Below are 24,009 nucleotides of genomic sequence, written 5' to 3'. Positions count from 1 at the left end.
ATATGATCAAAAATCTGAAACTACTGCAAAATCTTAAATTAGGCCATCCCAGGTGATGGGCTTTCTTGGTGTTGACTGCTCAGTGCTCTGCACTGCTGATACGCAACCTCAGGCAAGAAACTTGAATACTCTCTGCCTCAGTTTCCTTTCTTTGTGGATTGGGGCCACAGCTCACAGGATTGTCACATTAAAAATTCATTTCACACACTGAGCACAGTATCTACTACCCTGTAAACATTTAGTGAATGTTAGTATTTAAGAATTGTTAACTCTTTTCTGATCTGGAACTAAGTTACAAATATAGGGCAAGATAAGTGGATTTCTACGTTAATTTCCTTATCTCTGATGCATTTTTTAAAAGATGGATAATATTACATAGTACTGTGGTCTTTCTTTATTCCTTTCTTTCTGTTGAGAGTTTGTGATTTCTGTGTTTTAAAAATAATATCTTAAGAAAATAAACAATAAAATAAACCCTCAAATCTTAAGTCCTCAGTTTGTTTGCTTTCCTTTCTAGTCAACCAACCCAACATTTAATGAGGCTCCGGGCAGTAGAAAATTGGATATTCTATAAAACTCTGATTAATCAGATCTCTAATTAATAACATTTTTGTAAATCTCAAAAGGTATGCTGAAGAGGTTGCCACTGAGTCAAGTTATTTGGCTTTAACTAAAACTCCTTGGCCAACTAGGACCTCTAGGGGTTCCATGTGGCTCTAATCAAATTCCCTATACCAGCAACATCTGCATCTATACTCACCACTGAAACTCTGTTAACTATAAATTTAATAAGAACACTTTGTTCCCAAAGCTCAATAAACATTTGTCCAGCCCTCTGGATGATAAAACTCAGATACAAAGAAAGTAACTCATTCAAGCACTCCTAACCAGTAAGTGGCAGAGCTGAGACAAACCCCAGGTAGTTTGATCCCAGAACTCACAATCTTAACTACTTCACCTCTGCAGTCCAGACCTCAAATAACTTGAGCAAAGGGTCTGGAATACGAAAGGAGCATGGCATGGACAAAGACCAGCAAGAAGGTCAGGCTACGTGGAAGGGAGTGAGATGAACTAGGGCCTGCTCTTATAGAGTGTTGGATGTAATGTTAAATAAAAATTTAATGCACAACTTATTCACTCATTCATTCACGTGTATTTGAATGCTTACTCTCTGCTAAATAGACCACTAGGTATAGAGTGGTAAATAGAATACACCTAGTGTCCTCCCTCATGGAGCTTAGACTCCAATGAGAAGACAGTGTTAATTAGATTCATGGGTAGCTTTCAGTGTTACATCAAGGAACATCTTTAGCTTTGATGAGACATTCTCTAGAAACATTTAAACCATAACTCTCTTTCATTCAGATTCATTACTCATCCGTGGTGCTACATAACTCTGCAAAATGGTTCACAGTCAATTGCTTATCTCCTTAAGATAATGAGCCATGGCATTCTTGGATGATTGAAGGAAGAATCTGTGATACTGAAGTTTGACAGGAGATGGTGGATATGATCCATCCCTAGAAGGCAAGGGTAGAAATCATCTAAAATGTTCTGGTGCGTTGGAGCATCTTCAGTAAACAATTTTTCTTTAGCATCTACTATTTGTAGGACACTTTGCAAGTCTTTAGCAGGTGCTAAAGAAATATTTTTTGATGAGACATTCTCTAGAAACATTTAAACCTTGATTGTGAATAGAAATACATGGTGCCTGGCTTCGAAGGGCTTATAATCTCTATAAGGAATCATTCCTAAACAAAAATACCCATGAAAGGTAGAATATTTATATTGACTTAAAAGGACTCAGGCACAAGTACACTGACTAGCTGCAGCCTCTAGAATTAGCACAGAGTTGTGATGCTTGTAGAGTTACTTCATCAGAGGAATAATCTTTTTGCTGACCTTTATTCTTAATAGGTTCTGTTCTTTTAAAAAAAAGATCAGTAGGGGCGCCTGGGTGGCTCAGTCATTAAGCGTCTGCCTTCGGCTCAGGTCATGATCCCAGGGTCCTGGGATCGAGTCCCACATCGGGCTCCCTGCTCAGCGGGAAGCCTGCTTCTCCCTCTCCCACTCCCCCTGCTTGTGTTCCCTCTCTCGCTGTGTCTCTCTGTCAAATAAATAAAATCTTTAAAAAAAAAAAAAAAAAAGATCAGTAATTATGGCACCCCCCATATGTAGGATAAGACTTTAATTTACAAAGTTTTTGAAATCAAAGGGTTATTTTGTATGCTATATCACAAGGCCAAGGTCTGTATCATAAGGCCAAGGTCTCAAAAAGGCAATGCCTGTACTTAAGAAAGAAAGAAAAATAGATTAATTTTATCCTTCTACACCATGATGCATATAAGGTTCAGTAGAACTTTCTGGGCACTGTCATTTTATGAGTTGGTAACAACAACAACAAAAAAAAAATAAAAATCGTATATATAAAAGAGAAATGTGGGTGTGTGGATGTTCAGAAAACCCGTGGCGGTATAGTTAGATATGAGTAATGCTGACCAATTAGGCATGTTGTAAGTTTTGCTTCCTGCAGAATGTTGTCTTTCTCAGTATGCCTCTCCTTATTTTCTGGATTCTGTAGTTTTTCTCAAAGATGTGCACCTGGATGTTCAGACTAGGTCCTTTAAAAAAGGAGCTAGGTGATGTGGAATAGTCTTTCCCTGGAGTAAAGCAAAATAGTTGGCAAATGTGAAAAATAGACTTGGATAACTATGCTTGCAGAGACTCAATAGAAAAAAGATTTACATAGTGATAATTGCATTCAGATTAGTACCCAGTTTTTCAAAATGGTGGGTATTTACTAATGTCTAATCTGAAAGAAGCATGATTTTTTTTTACTAGGAGAATATATATTATGAAGATGTTAAAGATAAGCACATTGAATTCCTTAATCTTGAAAACATTGTAGGGAGGGAGAAAAACCTATACTTCTGTCCCCTCTCTCATGTGCTAAGAAGAGTGGTATAAAAATTGGGGATCTGAATAAGCTCACTGTAGCCACAATAGCAAAGTGAAGGAGGAGTAACTAAAGAGACCACAGAAACGGAACCATTGCTAGTTGCTCAGGGTGATCAGCTCTGAAGAGCGCATTGACAAATTATATATTCAGGTCTCGGTAAAAATCATTTACACTTCCTCCATTTATCTAAGCCACACTATCATCACTGCCCCCTCCTCCTTCTGTTGCCTACCAAACTGCTAAGAAACAATAATACGTTGTGCAGATTTTAGTTCTATCTTCTTTATCTGGTTCTTTCTTATTTCCCCGACCTCAGGGTTCTTTTAAGATTTTACGACCGTAGGTAGAATTTCAGAGCTGAATGGAAGCCTAATACTATTTGATCTTTTTTACTATAATTTGCATCCACAATTGTTACACTAATTCGTTTGCTTGTTGGTCAGCATGATGTTGCTTTAAAAAAAAAAAACTTTACTTTTAAAGAGCAGTTTTAGTTCACAGTAAAATTGAGGGGAAGGAACAGAGATTTCCCATATAACCCCTGCCCACACATGCATAGCCTTCTTCATTATCAGTATCTTCCACCAGAGTGGTACATTTGTTACAGTGGATGAACTTATATTGACATATCATTATTACTCAAAGTCCATAGTTTACATTAGGGTTCTCACTTGGTGGTGTACATTCTGTGGGTTTAGACAAATGTATAATGACATGTCTCCATCATTATGGTACCATACAGAGTATTTTCACTGCCATAAAAGTCCTCTGTGCTCTGCCTATTCATCCCTTCCCCAACTCCTGATCTTTTTATTGTCTCCATGGTTTTGCCTTTTCCAGAATGTCATGTAGTTGGAATCATACATAATATGTAGCCTTTTCAGATTGGCTTCTTTGTAATGTGCATTTAAGGTTCTTCCAAGGCTTTTCATGACTTGATAGTTCATTTTCTTTTCTATTGTCTGGATGTACCTTAGTTTATTTATCTGTTCACCTGCTGAAATACATCTTGATTGCTTCCAAGTTTTGGCAACAGGATTTTGTGTGGACATAAGTTTTCAATCCTTTTGGGTAGATATTGAGGAGTGGGACTGCTGGGTCATGTGCTAAGAGTATGTTTTGTTTTGTAAGAAACTGCCAAACTCTCTTCCAAAAATGGCTATACTGCGGCACCTGGGTGGCTCAGATGGTTAAATGTCCAACCCTGATCTCAACTCAGGTCTTGATCTCAGAGTTTTGAGTTCGAACCCCACACCTGGGCATGGAGCCTACTTAAAAAAAAAAAAAAAAGACTGTACAATTTTGCATTCCTACTGGCAATGAATGAGAATTCCTGTTGCTCCAAATCTTTGCCAGCATTTGATGTTGTCAATAGTTCTTGATTTTGGCTATTCTAATAGGCGTCTAGTGGTGTCTCATTGTTATTCTAATTTGCATTTCCCCGTTGACATGTGATGTGGAGCATCTTTGCGTATGCTTATTTGTCATCTGTGTATCTTCTTAGGTGAAGTGTCTTTTAAGGTCTTTGGTCCAGTTTGGGGTGCCTGGCTGGCTTAGTCCGAAGAGCATGCAACTCTTGATCTCAGGGTTGTGAGTTCAAGCCCCACCTTGGGTATAGATATTACTAAAAAAACTAAACTTTAAAGAAAAAAAAAAATCTTTGGTTCATTTTTCAACTGGGTTGTTTTCTTAATGAATTTTAAGAATTCTTTGTATATTTTGGATAACAATCCTTTATCAGATCTATCTTTTGCAAATAATTTTCTCTGATGTTGCTTTTTGAACAATATTGTTTATTGCCCTGACCAGCTCTCTGATTTATAGCCCAGGTAAATTTCTTATATGTCCTGGCCACAGATGTCACACAGTCTCTTTTTGGCACCAGGTGGACATTACACAGTTCTTGTAGTTTCCCGTCAAAAAGGTTCTACCCCTCTTAACACCACATTACCTGGTATTGATCTAAATGAAGCTGTGTAGCCACAAAGGGTTTGCTCTGTGGGTGCCATGGCAGAATGCTATGGCATACAAGTAGAAGACCACTAATATCCTCAGACTCCTCATTTGACATATCATACAAGTGAGTCACAGAGAGTAGAATGATCTAAAGTCAATGGCAGGCCTGGGATAAGAATCCGGATTTCTCACTTTCAAGTCTAGCATCCTTTTCATTGCTTCCATGCTGAGGAGGGAGAACCAAAGAAACATTTATAGTTTCAAGCACTCAGTTGTTATCCTGCACAATGGGAGTTAACAGCATTTTATTTCCTGAAGCCCTCTGTGGCTTTCACGGTCTTAACTAAAAACACAAGGAAACCCAAGTATTGTGCTTCACACAAAGAAATGGAACAGACTCATCATCAACAGATAAGGTGTCTTGAGCAGAACTTCTAGAGGGGCTTTTAAAATCTGCAGTGATCAGTTTATTCTCTCCTGCCTGGGCATTTTACTTACATAGTCTTAGATATGGAATGTCACTTTTCTCTGTGCAACTACCTGACCCATATGAGATTTTACTCAAGACTTTGGTCTCATTAGTGCTTGTACCCTACTGGTTTACATCCAGACCATCCAACTTTGGCCAAATGGTTGAGGACTCTAGCTGAAGGCCACTGGAAGAGCAAAATAGCAAAGATTTTGTCCATGGTCTCAGTGACTCATGATGCCTTAGCAAAGCTTTCCTTTTCCATGTTTTCTTCCCCCAGAAATTGCCTTCATAGTTAGTATTTTCATTGGTAGGAGAGACAAGTAACGTGTTTATGCTTATAAGGGTAAAAAAATAAATAGTTTTTGGGGCGCCTGGGTGGCTCAGTTGGTTAAGCGACTGCCTTCGGCTCAGGTCATGATCCTGGAGTCCCGGGATCGAGTCCCGCATCGGGCTCCCTGCTCGGCAGGGAGTCTGCTTCTCCCTCTGACCCTCCTCCCTCTCATGCTCTCTGTCTCTCATTCTCTCTCTCAAATAAATAAATAAAATCTTTAAAAAACAAAACAAAACAAAACAAAATAATAAATAGTTTTTGCTATTATTATATGTCTAATAAAAATGAGAAGCTCCTTGGGAGTTTGATGTATAGGGTCTCTGAAAGTCTCTGGAATTTTTATTAATTAATTAATCTTTAGTTTTTTATTTAGTTAAGTAATCTCTACACCTCACATGGGGCTTGAACCCATGACCCCAAGATCAAGAGTCACATGCTCTTCTAACTGAGCCAGCCAGGCACTCCAGTCTCTGGAACTTTTAAAGATCTCTCTTCTCACTAAGCATTCTGCATCTTCCAGGTAGAATCCTTTCCCTTTCCTGTCAAACTCCTGAAAATCCTTCAAGATCTAGCTCATTTATTGCCTACTTTTCAGCTTTTTTTCTCATTCTTGCAAGAAAACTTAGTCTTCTGTCCTCTCAGGTCACGTTATTCAGGTTTATTATAACACTTTCCACTTCAAATTGCAATGGATTGTTTCTATGTCAGTCTTTTCCCTTCCCCCAGCAGCTTCTCTGGACTGTCCTTTCCTTGAGACGAAGAACTGTGTTCTGTCCATCTTTGGAAGAACCACGGAGGGCCCTTAATGTCTTATTTCAAAGCATGAATAACTTGAGCACCATTAACTGAAAGCGCCTCTACTAACAAACTGTCCTCTTACCCAGACACTGGATGGTCTATAGGTACCCAACATTTCCATCAGCAGAATCATTCTGTGAATGTTTTGTTCCTAGAAGGCTTTCCATATCCTGCAAACATCTCACCTGAGTGAAGTAATACATTTCTCTATGCATAAACAAATGAGATCTGGATTAGTTGTCAGAGGAGAATAGTAACCTGAAGATTTGGAACATAGGGGAGGTTTGATGGAGGAGGTCTGTACCGCCTGGTCGAGGAAATAGGGAAACTGGCTGCTGGAGTAGGGAGGAGATACAGCATTAAAGCCATGTGCACCTTCAGAAGTGGAAATGGGAGTGTGCCAAGGAGTGTGTGGAACTTGAATACATCCTTTGCCTAAATTACAGTTTTTCCAGGACCAGCATTGGTTGCACTAAAACCTGCTCTGCTGCATAGGGATGTTGCTTTGACGCTGGAATAAGCAAATCTCACATGTCAGTGATGAGTGGGTTCTGACAGATATGTGTATGTGAATTTCATTTTTTTTCTGAATGGATCAGGTCTTCTTTGATAGATAACAGTCTAGGCTCCAGTACTTTTGTGAACACATGTCATGTCATTTACAAGCAAACTGCCCCAGAAAATGTGGGGATGGCAGGAAATATTAAGAGCTTTTTTTTTTTTCTTTACATGGCTCTACCAATGGGGAGATTCTTGTCCTGAGGATAGACTGAACTGAAGCTTCGGCCAAGGTGGCAATAAAATGCAGAAAACAGAGAGCCTTTGCTCCACTTGACCAAGTTAGGAAAGGGAAGCCTTGTTACCTCCTTGAATTCCGATCATCCGGTACAGTTGTTTGGTGGGCTGACATCCTGTTTATGAGTTTTAAAGCTGAAAGGAGGAAAGAAGGAGTTACTGTTTTTCCTCAGCTCTACGATTTTGAAATCGCTGGGTCACCAATCTTTAAAGCTGTAGTTCACATTCTAAATGAAAAAGAAAAAAAAGCAGCAAAAACATTGGTTTGGCTTCCTTCTAAGCAGATAGTCCAGAGGTGTTAATTATGCAGAACTTCCTAAGATGCCAGATAACTGCCAATTAAAAGTCAATACAGGAAGGAGAGAGTGGTTTCTTTTGGGCGTTGAATTATCCATGTGCATGTTAAAGGTTGTGCACTCAGAAAAGAGAGTGAATTTGTTATGTGTGCATCTTTCTTCTATAAAAGAGCTGGGAAGACAGGCTGGTGTTTTATTTACTCTTGTTGCTTTGCCTCCACAAAACTACACCCCATTCGATATATTACCAATGTTCTTTTCTTGAGAGATTAAGTGGGCTGGGAACTCTCCTACCTCCCTCCTGCCCATTTATTGATATTCACACTCAAAGCTGTAGAATGCCAGGGAAGAAAGTTAAAAAACTTGCAGAACAAAATCTAACAACACACTTTTTCTTTTGGCCTCCTACAACTGTTTCATATTTTTTGTAGCTGTTTTAGGTTACCTCAGTGTATCAAATCAGAAACAAATCCTTATTATATTTAGGATAGATAGGTATATAAAAACAAGCTTTTTTGCATACAAAATACTATGGTATATTTTATACAACTACTGAATTTGACTCCTTGCATTTTTATTACTATGGTGTTGTGACTGAAATTAGAACACTGCAGGCACGGCAGGGATCACGCCAGCCCTGGTCTGTCCCACGCTGACTTGGTAAATATCACCCACACAACCTGTTAATGAGACAAAGCGGAGTTCATTACTTACACAGTAACGGAGACCACCACCTCTCAAAGTTTTGGCAGTGTCCAGGAGAGGGAAAAGCAGGGTCAGAATTTATTGGGATAAAGGTTTTTTTAAGGTGGGTCTTTCAAAGTGAGGGGGCTTGATTAGGGTTGGGTAGGGATCACAGAACAAAAGTCTACGATTGGTGGAAAAAGCAAGGTGAGGATTTTTGAGCCCAGGGATTCATAGAATCCTAAGGGGCAAATCGCTGTTGATATTTTCCTTTGAAGAATTGATGGTCTTAGGTCTTTCAGGGAGTTCCTATAATGAACAATCAAACCATTGCCTGGAAAAAGAAATTCATGCTAATGGAGATGGGGTGGTACAAGGTTGTTTTTCTATAGACAGTATGGTGTGGTTTAGGTTCTCAGTATCCAGACTGACTGTTGGATCAATGGTTTCAATAATCAGGTCTACTCAGATAACTCACTCTGGTAATAGATGAACTGAAACATTTGATTTTTTTATCTGCAGCTTCTTTCTTAGTAGCAATTTGACATAAGACTTTTACATTTCAGCATTGCTTTGCAGTAATTTATTAGCTTATGATTTATTAGCGTATTCCTTGTGTTAGGGAAAATTTAAACAGGCAAAATTTCCAAACAAATGTCTACTAGCAGTCACCACGGGAACCCTGCAACAAATTCTGTAAACCCAGAGAGGGCAGCAGAGGGAAGCCGAATTCTGTGCATGATTATTTAAACAGCAACCATCATTTTGGACAATTCTTAAGAAGGAATTGAAGATGAAATCATGGGTCCTGGGTACTTTCCAAGTGATGAAATGCTCTGAAGCAGGCAGGAAGTTGCCATTGTTTAGAAGTTCCAGCTCTGTGTTCAGACCACTTGTCTCTTTCTCTTTAAGTTGGAAACAGAGAAATTGTGTGGGATCATTGTAAGCTCCATTTTAGATTCTTTCTTAACCCAGTTCCCACATAGGATATAAATTCTGTTAGATGCCTCTGACTTCCATTTTCCCTTCCCAACACACGTCAGTAGTCACAGTTTCGGGAAGCACAGGAGCGTGCTCTGGGGCAGTGAGGCATCCTTAGCCAAAGAGGCTGTCTAGGGGTGAAGCTGGGAGGATGCTTTGAAACAAATGTGAACACTGTATTTACATTTAAATTAAAATGGAAACTTCTTATAGGTTATGTTACTGAAAGGTGTGTGCAGTGCATCTGCTGAGGTCTATTGTTTATTCATGCTGTAAATCCTTTGAAATGTGTTAAAATGCTTCCCACTCATTATAAAGCTCCTGCCACCCCTGGATTATGACTTTGATGTCACCAATCCTGCTTCAAAGGGTTCTTTCTGGGCTATTAATCACAGTTTAGCCTCTGAAGATATCGCCAGAGAAAACATTTGGACATCTTTGTGCTAGACTTGCTAAAAACTTTGAAATCTTGAGTGTCTTGCATATGCACAAATTGCATTTCCTTTCATTGACAACTTTTTATTTTGCTACAGAATCGAATGACATCGTAGGTAAAAAAACAAACAAATCTTCAAGCACTTAGTTTGGGAGGCTAGGGGTGGGAGAGGAGATTAAGGGTGGGTGGGTGGTGAGGGGAGAAGAGCTTCTGAACAGGCAGCTCAGCTTCTTCAAAGGCAAAAAGCATTGGGAATCAGAGTGGCCAAGACATGGAGGTTCAAAGTGGGGGTTGCCTTATCATTTTTTCTCCTCTTTCATTAGTTTTTTGACTGATCAGTGCTCACAGTAGCAAATTAGTAAGATTCCTTGGTATTCTCTTGCCTTCTACTCTCTGTTTTGAGACCTGTGTGGGCAGACTATTCATAGCAAATAATAATAATATTAATATTATTAATAATAATCAATGCTGGCTAATATGAAGTGAGCACTTACCTTGAACAAGTCCCATGTTGACAGTGCTTATCGTGAATTACCCTCATTGAATGCCCATAACAACTCTCAGAATGAGGTAATACTGTCTTCATCTTATAGATAAGGAAACTTGGGCTCTGAGATACTAGCGAACTTGTTCACACCCCGGGCAAATGCAAAAGCCATCAGTCCCCAGGACTCAATGGCTACTGCCCATGCTCTCTATGTCCTCTGGTTCACTGCGTGGCGGGCTTTCTCCCTGTGTGCTGAGGGGCCCATACTGCCAGATCTGCTAATCAGTTTCTGTGTCTTAAACCTTCACAGTGGGGTTCTTTGTTGCCCAATTTCTCTTTTGGGAAAACTCCCAGCATCTTTTTTCTTGCTTATTCGTCTCTTTCAAAGACTGACAGTGCCCTAGTTGGAGATTGTTTTTTCTTATTGTGGTAAAAACACGTAACATGAAACCTACCCTCCTAACACATTTTTAAGTATATAGTACAATATCGTTCACTATACCCACATTGTTGTAGATCAGATCTCTAGAACTTTGTCATCTTGCATTACTGAAACTCTACCCATTGAACAGCAACTCCCCATTTCCCTGTTCTTGCAGCCCCTGGCAACCAACATTCTACTCTGTGCTTTTATGAGCTTATCTATTTTAGATACATCATAGAAGTGGAATCATGCAGTATTTGTCTGTGACTGACTTATTTCACTTAGCATAATGTCCCAGGTTCATCTGTGTTGTCTCAAATGGCAAGACATCCTTCTTTATAAGGCTGAATAATATTCCATTGTGTGCATATACCACATTTTCTGTATCCATTCATTATCTGATGAATATTTAGTTTTCACTGCTTGGCTGTTGTGAATAATGCTGCAGTGAACATGGGAGGCGCGTACCTCTTCACGATTCCGTTTCCAGTTGTTTTGGCTAAATACCCAGAAGTGGGATTGTTGGATCACATGGTATTCTATTTTTAATTTTTTCAAGAACCTCCACACTTTTTTCAAGAACCTCCACAATTTTTTCAAGAACCTCCACCTCTTTTCCATATTGGCTGCACCACTTTATATTCCCACTAGCAGTGAGTGCACCAAGATTCTAGTTTCTCCATATCCTTGCCAATACTCGTTATTTTCTCTTGTTATTGTTGTTGTTTTATATAATGACCATCCTAACAGTATAAAGTGATATCTCGTTGTGGTTTTGATATGCATTTCCCTGATTCTTAGTGATGTTGAGCATCTTTTATATAGCTGTTGGCCATTTTTATGTCCTCTTTGGAAAAATGCCTATTCAAGTCCTTTGCCCATTTTAATTTTTTTGTTCTTTTTATATTTTTTTCAAGATTTATTTATTTATTTTGGAGAGAGAGCGTGCATGCGCACACACAGGGAGGAGGGGCAGAGGGAGAGAGAGAATCCCAAGCAGACTCCCCACTGAGTGTGGAGCCCAACGTGGGGCTCAATCCCACAACCCTGAGATCATGCCCTGAGCTGAAATCAAGAGTCAGATGCTTAACCAACTGAGCCAACCTTTGCCTATTTTTAAATCAGGTTATGTTATTTTATATTTTGCTGTACATTGTAGGAGTTCCTTATAGATCTTGGAAATTAACCCCTTAGATGGTCTGCAAATATTTTCTCCCATTCTGTAGGTTGCGTTTTCCCTCTGTTGATTGTTTCCTTTTCCTGTGCAGAAGCTTTTGATTTGATGTAAACCCACTTGTCTATTTTTGCTTTTATTGCCTGTGCTTTGATATCCTATCCAAGAAATCACTGCTAAGATCAATGTTATGAAACTCCCCCTGTTTTTTTTCTAGGAGTCTTTTAGTTTCAGGTCTTACATTTAAATCTTTAATCCAGTAGGAATTGAATTTTGTGCAAGATAGGGGTCCAGTTTCATTTTTTTGCATATGGATATCGAGTTTTCCAAATACAATTTGTTGAAGAGACCACCCTTTCCTCATTGTATAATCTTGATACACATCTTAAAGATTATTTGACCATATATGCATAGATTTATTTCTGGCTCTCTATTCTGTTCCATTGGTGTATATGTTTGTCCTTATACCAGGACAATACTCTTTTGATTACTGTTGCTTTATAATATATTTTGAAATCAGGAAGCGTGAAGCTTTCAGCTTTTCTTTTCCTTCTCAAGATCATTTGGAGCTTTGGATCCTTTGTGGTTCCAGATGAATTTTAGGGTTGTTTTTTATATTTCTGTGAAAATATCATTAGGATTTTGATGGGGATTACTTTGAATCTATAGATCTTTTTGGGTATCATGGACATTTTATCAATATTAGATATTTTCATCCATGAACACAGTAAAGGGTAGCAGAATATGCCACCCAAAAATATGCCACTTTGGCATAAAGATTATTTGAGCTGAAGGTAATTGAGAAGAAGTAGATATAAGAAAAGCTCCCTGCCCTCCCCCTGTTTACATAAAAGCAAGATACAAATTTGTAGAAGTACCCCCCCCCACCCCTCTCTACTAGGAAGGACAGAAGTTAATCACCAGAGACAACTCTAGACCCTTATCAGCCCAGAGACAACACCAGAGGAATCTGTATAACAAAACTTTACTAACTTGCCCTTACCTTCCATTGGCTTCCTCATATATTTACTTTCCCATAATTTACTGCCCCTAAAAACTCAAAGATCTTTTGTCACTTACCTAGACATTTATTGTTCTTTTGTTAAGATGCTATGTGAGCCCAATTCTAACCACCCCTTGAGTTACTTAACACTAAGTATCACCAAGTACAAGTCTTTTGCCTCCTTGGTTAAGTTTATTTCTAAGTATTTTATTCTTTTTGATGCTATTGTAAATAGTATTTTCTTAATTTCCTTTTCAAATTTTCATTGTTAGTGCATAGAAATGCAACTGATTTTTTGATGCTGATTTTATATCTTACAACGTTGCTGAATTGATTTATTAGTTCTAACAGCGTTTTTGGTAGGATCTTTAGGGTTTTCTATATATAAGATCATGCCACCTATGAACAGAGATCATTTTACTTCTTTCTTTACAATTTGGAAGTCTTTTATTTCTTTTTCTTGCCTAATTGCTTGAGCTTGACTGCTAGTTGAATACAAGTGGTGAGAGTGAGCATCCTTGCCCTGTTCCTGATCTTAGAGGAAAAAGCTTTTGATCTTTCACTGTTGAGTATGTTAGCTGTGGGCTTTTCATATATGTCCTTTTTATGTTGTGGCAATTTCCTTCTATTGCTAATTTATTGAGTGAATTGGAGAGTTTTTTATTGTTTCCTTTTTGCTTATGAAACTAAGATAAATTCAATTTGTATAATAAATTATAATTTATAAATTATTGTAATTTGTTTATAATTTATATCATTAAAGTTTCAAAATTCAAATTCTTCCAAATTTTTCATATTCAGAGCAGATCATTTGGGAAATTAATAAAAATACAAGGACATAAAAGGAAAAATTACTCATAATACTATTCCTTAACTTTTCCTTCACTTTAACTTTTTTGTCTTTTTTGCTCAGGTAACTTGGCCCAGACAAGAGCCAGGATAACAGCAGCCTCAAGATCTTTGCCTCCCCATTTCAGTGCTGGGAGAACCAAGGTGAGTAGCAGGTTTGTACTTAAAATAATGTGGACCATGGGGTGCTCCTGCCTTGGGGATAATCCTAGAGTAGGCAACTTTAGTTTATCTGGCCCACTGCCAGGGAAATCTGGTAAAGAGATGGAAGGCATTTAGGAAATCAGGGGTTAGGAAATTTGAAACAACATCATGGAATCCTTACAATGCTGTGTTATGGAAGAAAATGTTTCCTCTACCCTCTTAACTTTAGTTCTTGGGGGACTGAATTAAACTCAACCTGAAAGATTAACAGAAGAAAACACAAATTTTAACTATATACATACAGGAACTCACTCAAAAAAGTGACTTAAGAGGGGGTTAGTTAGAATTTGAGGCTATATGCTATCTTAAAAGGGGATGAATGAGGTAGGAGGTCGGGGAGGAGGGCACTTGTGGGAGAACAGATGACTTTTGGGAAAAACAAATGGTCCCTTAGGAGAATAGATGGGAGGTATGATAGTTTTGTGACAGTGTCTGTTTAGGCAGTTTCTTATCCCAGTGCTCATTTCTCATCTCTGGTGATAGGAGTCAATCTTCCATGGCAGGCTGTGAAACTGCCAGGGAGGAGATTTATGACAGTGGGATGATTTTGAGAGGGCCTGTTTCCAGCCAGATAAGGGGAGTTCAGAAAAAGCCTCTTCTTGTAACTGTTGATTCTCAAATGTCTTCAACTCAAAATAATAGCTATGCCACTGTGGCATATTCTGGACCCCTTCATGTGATTCTCAGAAAGACCACTTAGGATACAGAACAATGACACTTGAAAGTCAAGTCTATCTAGAAGAGATAAAGCACTTTGCCTTGAGGCTGTCACCAACCTACGGAGGAGGATAACAGGGACCAAATGGAGTCAGTAGGGAGGAAAGAAACCAAACCATTTCCTGTCATTCTTCTTTGCTCTCTGAAAAATGAGGGGTATACTTGTCTGTGCAAAGGGAATGTTAGAAGGGTTAATAAATAATTCCACTGTAAAATATTTTTAACTGTTACATCCTTTCAGCTAATGTTTAGCAAGGATCTCAAGGATTGATTGGCTGGTTAATGTTCGTTGTATATTCTAACGCCAAAATCCAATTATCTAAAAGGTGATGGAGTAATAGAATAAATAGATCACGTCTCTGAATGTTCATATATTTTTATTTACATAGAATATTATTTAATAAAGAATAATAAATTCAGCCACACGGAATACTGTTGAATATTATCTCAAAATTGATACAAACATATATATGTATACTTAACTTTCTTTGAGAATGAAAGACTTACCTACATGTAATAGGGACTCAGATAATTTTTGTTAACAATAATTTTTATACCCACGTTGCTATTATAACTACATGTATTACTCTACTTTTCAGTCTTGTGAGTTTGTGGCAAGATATTAGGACTATATAACGTGGATTATATGGGCCCCTAGAAGAGATTTACATTGGAGTTTCATTGGTTCTAAGAGCCTCTTGATATTATTACATGTAAAATTTTGTAAATCCAGTTGATTCTTATTCTTCATGAAATTATGTTCTATAAAGTTGCTGTGAACACTGAATCAGCAAATACTGAAGCGTTGCTCCTAGGGGAAATACGTGGTTAGGTTCCTGGTAGCTTCTGCTCACAATGTTGTTGTCAACCAGTTAATACATAATCTTGTTTCATGTGTGTTTCCACTTAAAGGCACATCATTTAATATATATTTCTTATAAATAATTATATGCAGTATTTCTTTGTATCAAATAATGTTTTATTTTTTAAAAGATTTATTCATTTATTTGAGAGAGAACTAGAGCAAGAGCAAATGCGAGTGGGGTGGGGGCAGAGGGAGAGGGAGAAAGTCTCAAGCAGATTCCCCTCTGAGCATGGAGCCCAATGCAGGTCTCGATCTCAGGACCTGAGATCATGACCTGAGCCAAAACCAAGAGCTGGACGCTTAACCAACTCAGTCACCCAGGAGCCCCTAAAATAATATTTTAATTACAGTATTTGTGTCATTGAATTCAAGGCCAACAGCACTATAACTCATGCCTGAATGAAGCTTATCTAATGCACATATGTTCTCCAAGAGGCATTTAATAGCCTTCTTACACTTAGGAACACTAGACAGTACTCCAGCACTATGCTTGGGGGCTATTATAAACAGTGAAATCACTAGCCAAAAGTACAAAAACGCAAAACACGTGGCACTTCGATAAGCCTGGAAAAGGACACTTGCGTATAGCATGAGAACTAAAACAGGAAGGCAGAGCATCACCTTGTTCAACCTGAGCTGGAAACATGTACATCAGGTGATCAAAGTTTTCACCACTCTGTATGTCTGTGAATAATCATGAAAGCATGGTAGGCACTGATTTGGGGGTTAAAAATGAATTTTAGAAAGTAGGCACATTCACAAATATATAATCCACAAAGAATGAGGATCAGCTGTATTTGTTTTTTTTGGAGTCATTGGCTCCCACTAGATTCTGAAAGAGATCATGACGCAAAAAGATTAAAGACTCCTGTGTAATATTCTCTATCAGCCCCCATTACGGTCTTTTCCTCAGTTTGATTTTGTGGCTATTGGATTCTGGAACAGGACCCTGTTCTCCTGTCTCCCACACCCAGAATATCAGCACAGTGTTACCTCTCTCTACACTGCCTCCTGTTGTTCAGACCTTGCCTATGTGACAAATGTGCCCTCTAGTATGTGGCATATATATACATCATTACCATAATAATGTGTATCAGTGAGATGAAAATGACTCGTGATTTGTTTTCATTTGGAAGAGAGATGAGTTGAAAGTTGTAGTTAAGGCACTAGAAAATAAGCGTCACAACAACAATAAAAAAGCAGTTTTTCTCTGCCTTATCCAAGGTCAAATAACACAGGCTTTCTAACAGTAGAAAGCTGGCTCCCAACACATTCTGCACCACCACACTATGACACATGGATGGTGTCAAGGAAAAGTCTTGCTTTTCCATTGAGGGCTGTGGAGGCTCTGAGAGGAGTGACGCTGTAGGACTTTTTTCCTTAAGGGGTGGATGGATCACTTGATAGCAGTAAAAATTCTTGACAAAAGATGTTGTCAGGAAGATGAATATAAGCACCTCTGAGGTTTCAGGATGCAAATAGTGGGCACTTACTGAGACCAGGAAAAAAATCTTTCAGTTTTTCATTTATTGCTGAAATCTAGATGGTTTATGAGACTTCTTGGAATCTATGTCTTTGTCATAGAGTAAATTTTGTTGACAGATGAGGCAAGTCTTTTTAATAATACCATGCTTTCAGACCCATATTATAAGTTATATCAAATCACATAGAAAGGCAGTATATAATGTTTAAGAAGCATACGCAAACAATGAATCATGGAACACTACATCAAAAACTAATGATGTAATGTATGGTGATTAACATAATAAAATTAAAAAAAAAAGTAAGGTTTTGGAATCAGACAGAACTGGGTTCAGAGGTGCGCATAGCCAATTACTAGCTGCAAGACTCTGGAAAATTTCCCTAAAATCTCTGAGCCTTAACCTCCTCATATGTACAATAGGAATAATAATAGTACTTACCTCATAGGGTCATTTTGAGACCTTACTGGCATAATAGAGGCAAAGTGGTTATTACAATGATTTTTACTTGGGAACAGTAGATGTTTTATTATTCATGTTTTGATAACCATCTGAAACTCCATGTGTGGAGGCCATGCGTATACTGAAGCTTGCTCATTTTCTGTGGACTTGGAGTCTGTATTACAATTTGTAAAGCTTGCTCAGGACTACTTTGAACACTAACCAGCGCCTCTCACAAGGAATTGGGCAGGACATTTGTCGTGTGGGCAGAAAGCCGACTTGCTCAGCTCCAGCTGACTTATATCATGGTATAAATTGGCATTGGAGTAGAAAGGATACTGGGTTAGACAGACAATGGTTTGATCCAGAATATTGGTTCTACTGATCATTTTGAAATTGGTTTCATTGGAAGTATTTTCTCTGCCAATAAGTAAAAAGATCTCCTTGCTGTGTTGCATGGGTGCTAGTACTTGCCATCTGCCATTGAAGAAAACCCTGCATCTTTGACATTCATCGCTAAACTAAAACTAAGTTAAGCATGGTAATAACGGAAGGGGAATGGATACACTTCTTGCATGTGTACAAAGCAGTTGCTTTTACTAACCAGTTTTCCTAATAAGGAAAACAGAGATTTTGAGAAGTTGAATAACAAGTCCAAGTCCACAGAGGTAGTAAGTGGAGGAGCTGGGATTTGAACGAGGTATGTCCAGTTCCAAAACTCTGTGTTCTATAGCATATATCCTCTAAGCCCAGGAAAGCTTTTCTAGTGTCTTTTTCCCCTATCTGAGGTAAAAGCTTTTAAGATCCTCTGGGGAAGACTGTTTCTTGTGAATTCCCCATCTTTGAGAAGAACTATATGCTAGATGATATCCCTAATGGAATTTACCTTCTGGATTCTTTCTGAAAGATTTTTTTTTTTAAATTAAATGAAGCTACTTTTAACTAAATTAGCTCAGGATGACAAACTTTTAGGTCAGACAACAACCTTCACTTCTGTTTTGGTTTGGATTTTTGGGGAGTTCCTTAGAGTTCCTGGTAGACCTGGTACAGACAGAGCTGAGGTTTGTGCCTAGTCTCCTAGTTTGAAGGAGCAAGAGACTCTACTTCTGCTATGTCCCTTGTCCAAAATTCCCTCTTTCAGATCCACTCCATGTTCAGAACCTTGTGACTATACAAGAAGTCCTTGACCAAAACAAGACCTTTCCAAATTCTTAAATTAGAAAATACCTCAATAGCATGTTATTTATTCTTTAAAATGCAGTACTAAATATATAGGTAATAAACTGTGAACAAGCATTAGCACTTCCAGGCTGTATGTAATACCAAATAGGTTTTTACTTCCTTCCCAAGAGTTACTCTGTATGTGAGTAGAAGGACAGAACTTGGTCATGGTGGGTGGTTAGATAGGGGAGCCGATCAGCTTTGTAACTTTTGGAGTGCAGATTAGTGCTTCATTCTTTATTTTTCCAGTTTGCTGCAGAGGACAAGTAGTGATTTTGAAAACAGTACTTATTGTACCTTTTAAATTATGTCTCAGCACAATATCTATCAAGGGTTTTCTGATCACTAAACTGTTAAATTCTCAAATGCCAAGGGCCCATTGTATGTTCTGAGGGAAGCTAACAGGTAAATCCTCCTAATAGAGAAATAGGGATGAGTTTTTAAGCTGCCCTTTTACTGTGCCCTAGAGTCTGAAGGGCTGGCACTCACTGACTAGTTTGAATAAAAAGGGAGGGAAATGAGGGAGGAAAAGCAAAGTTCAAAGTAAGACAGGGTTCTTCAGGGAGGATCTCTGAATAAAAGGAAGTGGTGGAGAAATTCCCAAGTTTAGAAAATGTGTGTGTGTGTGTGTGTGTGTGTGTGTGTGTGTGTATAAAGGTCAAGTTGGGGGGAAAGAAAGTAAGGAGAAAAAAAGTTCAGGAAAACTTAGAATTTACAATTTGGCGGAAGGCAGACCCTAGCCAAGATCCTCTTTCCTTCAGTCCTCATTTGCTGGCCCCAAAACTCACCAGCTCTGAGCGCCATCCTCCAAACAGAGATGGGAGGGGCGAGAAGACCTTCAGTGGGTCCTGGCAGATGCCCGTGGGGAGAGTGCAATATGGTCTCTGCAGGTGGGGCGGGTGCTGGTGTGCAATATGGTCTCTGCAGGTGGGGCGGGTGCTGGTGTGCAATATGGTCTCTGCAGGTGGGGCGCGTGCTGGTGTGCAATATGGTCTCTGCAGGTGGGGCGGGTGCTGGTGTGCAATATGGTCTCTGCAGGTGGGGCGCGTGCTGGTGTGCAATATGGTCTCTGCAGGTGGGGCGCGCGCTGGTGTCTGTTTTCCCTTTTCTATATTAGAACAGCCTTCCTGCCCAACACCAAGCTTTCATTTCCTCCTTTCTCGTTAAAAAAATAAAAAAGTCAAACCTAGAGGCAGTTGTACCATAGCTTCAGCTGCATGTAAATGAACTGATGGCTTTGGGAACGCATCCAACATGCAGCCTAGAAAAGGAAGCTGCACTGCCCCCTGACATCGCTTCATGCAGAGATAGCCTCATATTCCTGCTCACTATTTGGGTTGCTTCTCTAATTTTTGAAAACTTAGCTCCCCATTTATTCCCTTTCTTAAACAAACCTGTATTCTTTAAGCCAGTTGAAGCATTTCCTTCCATTTTGCACAGTCTCCTAAATACCCCTTGAGGAAGGCTTCATTATTTGCCCCTACCCTCGTGCCCTCCCCCCTTGTAGCACCCACTTTGCACTTTTACTGAACGAGGCTGCAGACATCCTCACCCCATGGGGAGGTGGCCGCCTGGACAGCAGTCCACCAAGCAGAACACACTTGCTGACAGCGGCATCTTCCAGTTCAAACATTCCTGCCTCATCCCCTTGCCACCTGTTCCGAGCAGATGGGAGGCTGCCATGGCAGAGGCTGGTGCTAAAATGCCTCTCGTGCACTTTGCAAACCAAATAGCTTGTATGTGCAGGAGCAGTGTTTTTATTGTTGAGGTACAGTAACAAAACAGGCTGTTTCCTACAATTGTTTTCATTCATAAATTTCTTCCAGTCAGCCTAGGTAGTTGGAATAGATGATTGGGAGCAGGTGTATCTCAAGCTCTGATCTACAGTGAGCACGTGGGAACTGTGGGATGTGGGAGGGTGGCAGGAAGGTGACTGGAGCTCATCTAATTCCCTGTGGTCCAACCTGGGCTTTGAGCCCATGTCTTTATAATCACCCAGCCTCATGGGTCGTTGCCCACTTTTCTTTTAAGAAATAGTTTGGTCTCATGTGACCTTATTGGAGAACTTAACAGGGGCCCATTAGAACATCAAGAAATATAGAAATAATAGTGGTGGGTATTTATACCGAGACCATATGGTACTTTGCAGAGGGTGGTCCATTCTCAAGTGGGTAGAACAGTGCAAATTCTATTTTTCTTTTATATGTCTTAAAACTTCTCCCACAGTATTCACTATCATGTTCTAAACATCAAGGTCCCTCAGGTATTTAACCAAAAAGCCTTTCAGATTTTGGAAAAGCCAGAAAATGTCTATATCCTTGAACTACTTCCCTCTATCTCTGCTCCAGGTGGACACTCTGGAGGTGATACGACATCCAGAAGAAACCACCAACATGAAGAGGCAGACCATGGCTTCTTACTTCCGGGTACGGAGTCTTTTTGATCTCTATTCTGCCTGTTTCCAAAAAGGACTCCCAACCCTTCCCATGAGAGGCCCAGATATGATGGAATCACTGAAATAAGAGCAAAGCACAAGAGTCAGTTGAGAAAGGTGGGAGTGTGGGGAGAGAAAAATTATAGTGGGGAACCTACCTCTAAGTATAATGTACTCTGATTTCAGAAAGATCAGATGAAATCCCATGTGGTCTACAGAGGGGGCCCTCCCTGTCACTGGCACATAGCTCTGTCCATTCAATGTGCTGATTCTATTAGCATTTGAGCTGCTCCTTGACCTTAAAGCTACTGGAACCAGCCACTTTTCCAGCATATTTACTGAGAAATAAAATAGTTAATAAAATTCCAGAAGGTGGCTTATTAAGTTCAGATCCTGAGGGCATCTGTCTTAGTTTTAACTTTATTTTCCTAGATCAAATTGACCCATTGCCAGACCCAATTATTTCCCATCTCTGCTGCCCCAATTCTTGATATTTCAGCTAGTAAAATGACTCCTTTGAGTAAAAACATTGTACCTAGAAGGGCTCTGTTAAATGCACATTATATAGGAAAGATAAGATGCAGACACTTTGTACCAATTCGCACAGATTTGTTTATCTTCAAATTATAAAGCACTAGGGTTGGAAGCCCCTTAGAGATCATGTACCCCTGGGAGCTAAGGTCTAGGCAGCTTTGTGGTGGAGATGCTAAAAGGCCAAAGATGGAATTACTGATCTCAGGTTGTAAGGTGGAGTTGCAATAGGAAGGGCTCAGCAGGGATGGGAGGTCAAGTGGTCATGAGCTAGAGTTGCTGAGGCAGGCTGAAGGACAGGACCTTGGAGCCAGCACCATGGGTGGAAGGCTCCATGGAAAGCTAGCAGGTTCAAGAAGGATCCAAAGCCAAGAAATCTGACCTAGTCAGCTGTACTTCAGAAGTAGACTAAAATTGGGCTCAGAGGGTATGAATTGGGCCCAGAGGCCTTTGAGTCCAGCACTCCATCCATGTGGTGATTCTTGCTACAACTTCTCTAACAGATGAATATTCAGCTCCTGCTTCATCACTTCATGGTTGGACATTTCTAATTGCCATTTATTTCTTATCTTGAGACCTACCCTGGTCCTGTCCCCTTTAGTGGCTGTATCCTCCTAGTGTCGTAGGGTGTGTGTGTGTGTGTGTGTGTGTGTGCGCGTGTGTGTCCCCATCCCATGGGATTTGGAGGCTCTGAACAACCCTGTGAGATCATCTTCAGGATCCTAGAGTCCCTCTCTCAGAAGAAGCCATCTTTGCCTTATGATTTTTCAGAAATATATCCATGACAATCAGTTTGGTGTTCCCCAAATGTTAATTCTGAGAAACAGAATATAGCAGCAAGCTAGGTAATACCATTTTCGATCACTAGGAGGTGTGATGATGAAATAATGGGACTGATTTCCTGTGTGGCTTATAATTGCCCCTGAAGGTGTGTCCACAGAGAAGTTCCAAAGGTGGACACCCCTGAGGAGCAACTGAGGCTGTCCCCACACAAGCAGTGCTCTGCTTTTCCACGTGCCCTCTTTCTGTGAGAGCTCCCTGCCAGCCACTTGACGGATGTTAGTTGATCTTCATGATAGTCTCCTTTTCTCCAGTTTTCTTGTGTTCTTTGCCCTTTTTCTGTTTCTTGTTTCTCTTCTGCTTCATTACCAGTGATATTGGTAGGATTTGCTTAGACTTTCTGATGGTTCTTAGGCTGAAGAAGCAACTGGCCCCTTTTCTAAAAGCTAGACCTTTTAAATTACAGGTACAGTTTATAGAGTACTGCGTTAGAATACCACACAAGCTGGTTCTGGCAATGGAGTTACCGGGTGACCCAAGCATGTTCTTCGACAGCTAAGTTTCTGCCTCATAGGGATATTGCTTGGCACTCGGTGATATTTGTTTTTTAAAGATTCATCTATTTGATTTCTTTCTTTATTTTTTAAATATTTATTTATTTGAGAGAGAGAGAGAGCGTGAGCTGGGGGGAGGGACAGAAGAGGGAGAGAAAAAATCTCAAGCAGACTCCCTGCTGAGTGAGGAGCCCGCTCTAGGCTCAATCCCACGACCCTGAGATCATGACCTGAGCCGAAATCAAGAGTTGGATGCTTAACCGAATGAGCCACCTAAATGCCCCTCATCTGTTCATTTTGAGAGAGAGAGAGAGAGTGCAAGTAGGAGGGAGGGTCAGAAGAAGAGAATCTCAAGCAGACACCTGGCTGAGCAGGGAGCCTGACGCAGGGCTCAATCCCACAACCCTGACATCATGACCTGAGCTGAAATCAAGAGTAGAACACTCGACCAGCTAAGCCACCCACGCGCCCTGGCACTAGGTGATGTTTAAAGAGTGCTTTTGAATCCACAGGCAGCTATAAGTACTCATCAGAAGCTATATTATCACCCCCTATTGCTGGTTTCTTTTTCGGCCTTATAAAGGTGTGTGAGTTGTTTACGAGCCAACAAACTGCTCTAAAGGTCCCTGTGGGCCTATGTTGTAATTATCCATTATGTTTGTGGTAACCTCATTTCATGTGTATTTTTTCCCCTGGTAGTATTCTCTGATGGATCTGCTCTCCAAAATGGTGGTCGGACAGCCCCACTTTGTGCGCTGCATTAAACCCAATGATGACCGAGAGGCCCTGAAGTTCTCCCGAGAGAGTGTGCTGGCCCAGCTCCGCTCTACAGGGATCCTGGAGACAGTCAGCATCCGCAGGCAGGGGTATTCCCACCGCATCCTCTTTGAAGAGTTTGTGAAAAGGTCAGGCCAGAATCTTGGGAAATACATTATGTTAAATATAGTTGTCCTGTGGCTCTCCCTGTCCCCTGGGACTGCTCCTCCTGCTTGTTTGCCTCCTAACATTTAATTGGCTAGTTACCAGCTACCATTTACTTGCTTAAATGTTGCATTTTTATTGTGCTCCAACTAAATTGCAGTGCTCTGAAGGACAGAGTAAGCACCCTTCTGATCACTTTTAAAAAATAAAAACTT

The 24,009-nt window shown here is 39.9% G+C and overlaps 1 protein-coding gene across 1 annotated transcript in view; it reads left to right on the top strand.

Moving 5' to 3' along the window:
* The window catches only part of MYO3B (myosin IIIB), a 390,474-nt gene that overhangs the window by 200,746 nt on the left and 165,719 nt on the right, over positions 1-24,009 (top strand). The window contains exons 23-25 of the mRNA XM_032401018.1: positions 13,710-13,789; positions 20,923-21,000; positions 23,573-23,778. Of these exons, the coding sequence (XP_032256909.1) occupies positions 13,710-13,789; positions 20,923-21,000; positions 23,573-23,778 (364 nt within the window). The remainder of the gene's footprint in view (positions 1-13,709; positions 13,790-20,922; positions 21,001-23,572; positions 23,779-24,009) is intronic.

Source organism: Phoca vitulina, unplaced genomic scaffold (assembly GCF_004348235.1).
Source record: "Phoca vitulina isolate PV1807 unplaced genomic scaffold, GSC_HSeal_1.0 scaffold1, whole genome shotgun sequence".
Lineage (NCBI taxonomy): Eukaryota > Metazoa > Chordata > Mammalia > Carnivora > Phocidae > Phoca > Phoca vitulina.
This window is presented reverse-complemented; position numbering and strand designations above follow the sequence as displayed.